The sequence below is a fragment of the Triticum urartu genome, chromosome 6A (genome assembly GCF_056163025.1).
Source record: "Triticum urartu cultivar PI428250 chromosome 6A, HENAU_Tu73, whole genome shotgun sequence".
Taxonomy (NCBI): Eukaryota; Viridiplantae; Streptophyta; class Magnoliopsida; order Poales; family Poaceae; genus Triticum; species Triticum urartu.
In genome coordinates this window covers 234,754,222-234,759,857 of record NC_141878.1, presented here as the reverse complement: position 1 = coordinate 234,759,857, position 5,636 = coordinate 234,754,222, and the positions used below count along the sequence as shown (strand labels likewise).

General features: G+C 41.8%; 1 protein-coding gene across 5 annotated transcripts; it reads right to left on the bottom strand.

Moving 5' to 3' along the window:
- Positions 1-204: 204 nt before the first annotated feature.
- On the bottom strand, positions 205-4,962 carry LOC125513226 (uncharacterized). 5 transcript variants are annotated; one of them, XR_007285772.2, is made up of 5 exons: positions 4,232-4,955; positions 3,731-3,856; positions 2,427-2,604; positions 1,430-1,587; positions 205-600 (listed from the first exon to the last, which is right to left on the bottom strand). XR_007285772.2 is itself a non-coding variant. In XM_087527683.1 (4 exons), exons 1-4 carry the CDS (start codon positions 4,246-4,248, stop codon positions 577-579), a joined length of 342 nt encoding a protein of 113 aa, XP_087383809.1. In that variant the 5' UTR covers positions 4,249-4,952; the 3' UTR covers positions 205-576. The 5 variants fall into 5 exon arrangements, 4 of the variants coding, with proteins under 4 accessions (XP_087383809.1, XP_048534239.1, XP_087383808.1 ...); XM_087527683.1 differs by lacking the exon at positions 1,430-1,587 and having other exon boundaries at positions 3,731-3,853; positions 4,232-4,952; XM_048678282.2 differs by lacking the exon at positions 1,430-1,587 and having other exon boundaries at positions 4,232-4,949.
- Positions 4,963-5,636: the final 674 nt, after the last annotated feature.

Genomic DNA, 5,636 nt, shown 5'->3' with positions numbered 1-5,636 from the left:
TATTCCCGGCAGTTTTTCTGCCCTGGCACATGTATTTGCCGGCAGTTAATGTTCTCTCCGCAGATTGGTCAAGGCACGGGAGACTACAAATACCGGCAGTGGAACTGCCTGCAGAAGCTTGTTTGCCTGGCAATTAATATGCCATCACGTTTGTTTCACTAGCAAAGGGAAACATATCTCCCAGTTTAGCATCCATTCGCTATGTTCAAGCAATCAGGACGTATCATGCAATTTATATATACATCTCAATTGAAGTTACATAAAGGCCTCGTCATAAGTATTGAACTTCACTCAATAATCATAGCAATCACAAAGACGTTGTGCCACAAAAGAAGTGCTTATATTTGTTTTTAGATGTGCCACACAACCAAGCCGAAGTTGTGCCAAAAAAGGAGAAACGCATTTATTTCTTGATGCACCACACAACCAACATGAGCATACATTGACTTAACAACCACCAAAATGAGCAGAGCAAGTCTCCAGGTTCAACAAACAAGGCATATTCCATTGTCACTACACTGACTTAATTGTAGGCGTTCATAATCTTCGTCAACCTGTAGATCTCCCAAACCTCCATCAACTTGTCAATCTTTGAGAAACCTGCACCAAATCAAAAACTCAAAATGGATCTCTTGCTTCAGATTTTCAATTAACACATTAAAGATTTTGACATGCTGCAGTTTAACTGATCCGCATAAATAAAACTCTTCTGAATGTGCAGCACTTCATCATCGCAGCAAGCAATATTACATAATTAGATCAAGCAGGGAATTATTTGAACTACGCATACAAAAACTTCCCAAAAGGAGTATATACTGCTTGGTTCGAATGCAAAGTTACAAATTACTCCGTACTAGTGAAAACTATGATTAGGGATATGGAATTGATTTGCAAATGGAGTATATACTGCTCAGATTTGTGTCTAGTGTTCACAGAAAGATATTATTATCTTTGGGTAATATACATTGATTGGATGCCAAGTTACAACATACTAGTATAAAGCTTATTTATTCTTACGAGTGACATAGGATTTAAATGATAGAGAACTATCCTACAAAGAAATTGCTATAGGATTTGAATGGGATGGAATTTAATTTGGATCAGTGGCCGAGCTACAACAAAATAGTTGGGCGGGCCAGCTTAAAGAAAAACACAGGAAAAAAACTCAAAATTTGAATCATGGTAGTACTAAGGCATTAGTCAACACTTAGTTATTTTGGAAACACATCATCTCAGGCTTGCTGGTCTGCTGTTCTCATAGACTGAGCTGCAGTGGGTTGTGCATTCGGTCTTTGAGCAACAGCTAGGCTCTCGTGCATTCAGGCAGGCTGACAAGAATAGAAGTATCTCATCCAGTGGCGAGTCTAGTAGGGGGGCTTCAACACGCTCTAGACTACCCTCCAAAAATATTTAAAAAATTAGTACTCACGTCGCAGCTCAGCAACCCAATATCTTATTCTCTGCCGAACAGCACCAACACTCCAACAGCCCACACGCAAGTAGCACACAGGATATCGAGTATGGACATAGCGAGATGACGGACCCTCACGCTCCACGGCTCAAGACAAGTATATCAATATTTGTTTGCTGTAAAAAAGAATATCAATATTTGTCTGTTTAAGTAGGAAAATATGAAATATATAATCAAATTTTCTATTTTTTAAAAACTTCAGAACAACTATAGTAAATACTACATGTTTCCAATAGTAATCTGGCTAATTTTGAGCTTATTTGAAGAAAAAGGATTAAGTAATAATGGCTATATTTTGCTAACTAATTCATATTTGGGTGAAAATTTTGATTTTTTAAATCTATCAAATACTACATGTTTCTAGTAGTAATCTAAGAAAGTTTCAGCTTGTTTGGAGCGAAAGGACTGGAGATAATGACTATTTAGCTAGATAGATATAAATTTCCGTTCAAAATTTGATATTTTCAGAAAACCATAAGATGACAGTAATAAGACATATATTTTCAGTAGCATTCTGGCAAATATTAGCTTATTTGGATAAAAAAATTAGGAGATAATGCCCTTTTCTCTTTAATTAAAATGATGCTTAGTTTCTCGTTGTTAAGTTTGAGCCCACCCTTCATTGTCTTCCTGGATTCGCCACTGATCTCATCTATGCTGCTCACGGAGTATCACTATTTATTTAGGACCTAAGATGAGTTACTTTAACAGTAGGATTTTCTACATTGCTCTACAAATAAGCAACAAGATGATGTGCAAACTTAACATCAACATGCACCTAATATGTGCATGACAAAGTGAACTGCAAAAAGCATGAATTAATATGCATGACAAAGTGAACTCTGCAAAGCATGAATTAATGTGCATGACAAAGTGAGATGCGCAAAGCATGTAACAAGATGAAGTTTTATGATAGATGCAATTGTACAATAGATGCAGTAACCAAAGAGATCACCTTCTTTCTTTTATTTTGTCGCTGACAGGCTCGTCCTCCAAAATCTTCTTTTAGATTTGAGAATGTAAAGGACCCAAATCGTTCAAAATCATCACTATTCCTTGCTTTAAGTATAGCTAGCCTCTCTTGCTCTTGTGCTTCAGCATTGTCTTCTTCTATTCCTTTTCCATTCTTTTTCCTGAAACGAGAATTCGTGGCACATTAGGATTGACACGTTAGGTGTCATGCAGATAAGCATGTAACTGAAAACTGGAAAGAAAGGCACAAACTTTAGTTGCTGAATATCATCATCTATATTATAAAAACATAGCACTTGTTTTTTCCGTCGGATTTTGCAGAACACAAACAGAGAAGCTACTACCAAAATTAGCATAAAAAACTAGTATGGTCGCCTTGCAGATCTTGCCCAACCTCCAACACCTTCAAGATTGTGTCAAACCTTTCAAGACCTAAGTTACAATGCCGAGCTGAAATTTGAGGTTAGTCTAAAACATGAATTCTAAGTTGGTACAAAGCAGAGCAACATCACTCTGACATAGTACTGCCACTTACCACATGACTATCATTACGACAGGAAAAATAGAATATTCGAAATAAAACAGAGAAATTTGAACATCACAGCAAGATGGAGGACAATTAACTTCAAGGTCATGTTTATCTAGAATGCAGACATCCAACAAAAAACCATAAAGGACCTGTTTGGACTGGTTTTAATTTCTTCTTGCACCAGTCTACAAGACCCTATACTTGCTCTAGGTACCAGTCTACCAGTAAGTATAGTTGTCAGTTTTTACTTTTCACTAATGTCACTTTATTGAGCCAAGTCATGAAAGTGGGTGATATCTTGTATTATCTTTCTTGCGCACACAGCTGCTACACAGAAATACCATTTACTAGTCAAACATATTTAAAAGGAGATCATTGCTTCATGTTTTTAGTAAATTGAATATGAACCTTCCATAAATGTAATTCTACATCCTCGTGGAGATGATTCAAAGCATATTTCTCTTCCCAATATACAACAAGAGCTTAGTAAGAGGTAGATTTTTATATACTACACCCGTTCCTAAATATAAGACGTTTTGGCAGTCTAATTTAAACTTCCAAAACATCTTATATTTAGAAACAAAGGGAGTATATCCTGGTGCATTGAGCACTTGCAGCTAAGAAAGAAGAGGATGCAGCTTGACATGGCATGTAGATTAGGGACATAAAATCATAGGAGAGGAGAAAGAGCAGCATTAGCAGCAATATATCATAGCAAACACAGGCAGCGGAGGGAGCACGGGAGGAGCAACTTGTACCTTGCAGAACTGTACAGTCTGGCGGCTTGTGGAAGCGGCGGAGAGAGCATCGATGGAGGTGACCTTCCAGCATCTTGGGGAGGCAGCAGAGACACTTCCAGCAGACTGGAACAGGGTAAGAAACTGCTGCATTGTTCTAGTTTTATCAGACTTCAAAGAAGTTTGCAACACTTATGTTCATAGAATAAATAAACATCCACATACAGAAACAAAAATGTACTATGTGAACAAAGGGACTTCGGACCCCAGACAACTCACATGAAACATCTAGTAATTCATGAATATGGTCTGATGATCAAGATAAAATTCAAGCAATACTTTTTTTCCCCAGGAATAGAACCGCTATTCTAAACCAATAAGACGATACCTGCTACCTAAACAATGTATAGAAGATTTGCATAAATCGGATCTTATCATTAGATTGAAAATAGTTACGAGATCAAGATAATTCATTGAATGAAGAGAGCCCCATCAATTAGGTGGACAAGAATAAGGGCTTACAAGCTAGCATAGGCCATCGTCAACCTGGTTGTTGACGGGGAGCCATCACACCAAGGTAGACCGTTGAATCAGTCGAGCTTGCACCCTTAGTGAAGAAGGCTTGAAGCCACCGTGAGCGGCGGGTTGGGAACAAGGCTTGAAGCCCCCCTACCCCCGTATATAAATGAGCCATAACAGTGTGCCTCTAGGGCCAGTTGGGAACAAGGCTTGAAGCCACCGTGAGCGGCGGGTACTCCTCCAAATCTCCGTCCAGAAGCGGAGCTGCAAGGCGGGGGCGCAACGGATAAAGGCGGCCATGGCAAGGAGGGAGGGGGAGATGCGAATCCACGTCGTCTCAGCCGGTGCTTGTGGAGAAGAGGTGGATCCGCGCCATCCCATCCGCCGCTGGTGGAGGAGAGCCAGATCCGTTGTCACAGGCGGCTCCAAGCAGGAGAGGGGAAGGAATGGTGGGAGGAGCCACATCCGTGCTCACAGGCTTTGGAAGGAGGGTGGAAGCCGTTTCCTCTAGCGACCAACCGGAGGACGACCAGGAGGGCCGGCGGTGTCAAACCCTAGCCCGCCAAGGTGGTCGGGAAGGAAGCCGGGTGCGGTAGAGGTCAGGGACGGCGAAGGGTGAGGCTAGAGTCGGGGACGGTGGAGGGTTATCGACTGCCGCTGAGGTCAGGAGCGGCGAAGGTTGGTCGGCAGCGGCTGGGATCAGGGGTGGAAGGCTGCCTGATTTGGGGGTGCGACTTGGGGGAATAGAAGAGGTGAGGGTGAGGTGCGGCTATTTCTTTCTTGCGTGTGTCTAGAACACATCTAGATGTGCTCTAGTTATTGCACGTCTAAGTGAGTGAATTAAGCACAAAGAGAAAAAGAAAAAAGAAAAAAAATACCCACACAACGTAAGATCAATGATATATGACTTAGATGTGCAATACTTATGGCACATCTAGATGTGCTTTGGCAAAACTGTTCTTTTATCTTTTGGCTGATATGTCTCGGCACACACAGTACCCGCAAATAACAAATCGGGGTTCAGTTCTCCCGGCAGATAAGGTGACCTAAAATGTGGACATCGTTGCCGGCAGTTTATATGCCTGCGTTGCTCAACTTCTGCCGGCAGTTCACCCGCCCTTAAGTATTACTGCCGACAGTAATGAGATTCCTGGCAGATAGTTTGTCGTTCACCTGGTATTTCTCCCGGCAGTTGATTGCCCCAATTAAGTGATGTGGTGTAGTGAGGAAAGGGGGCCCGACCCCCTCCCAATTTGGATTGGACTTGGGGGGGCGCACCCCCACCTCTTGTCCGCCTCCTCTCTCTCCCATTAAAGCCTATGTAGGCCCATATAGCCCCCGGGGGGTTCCGGTAACCCCCCCGGTACTCCGGTATATGCCCGAGCTCATCCGAAACCTTTCCGGTGTC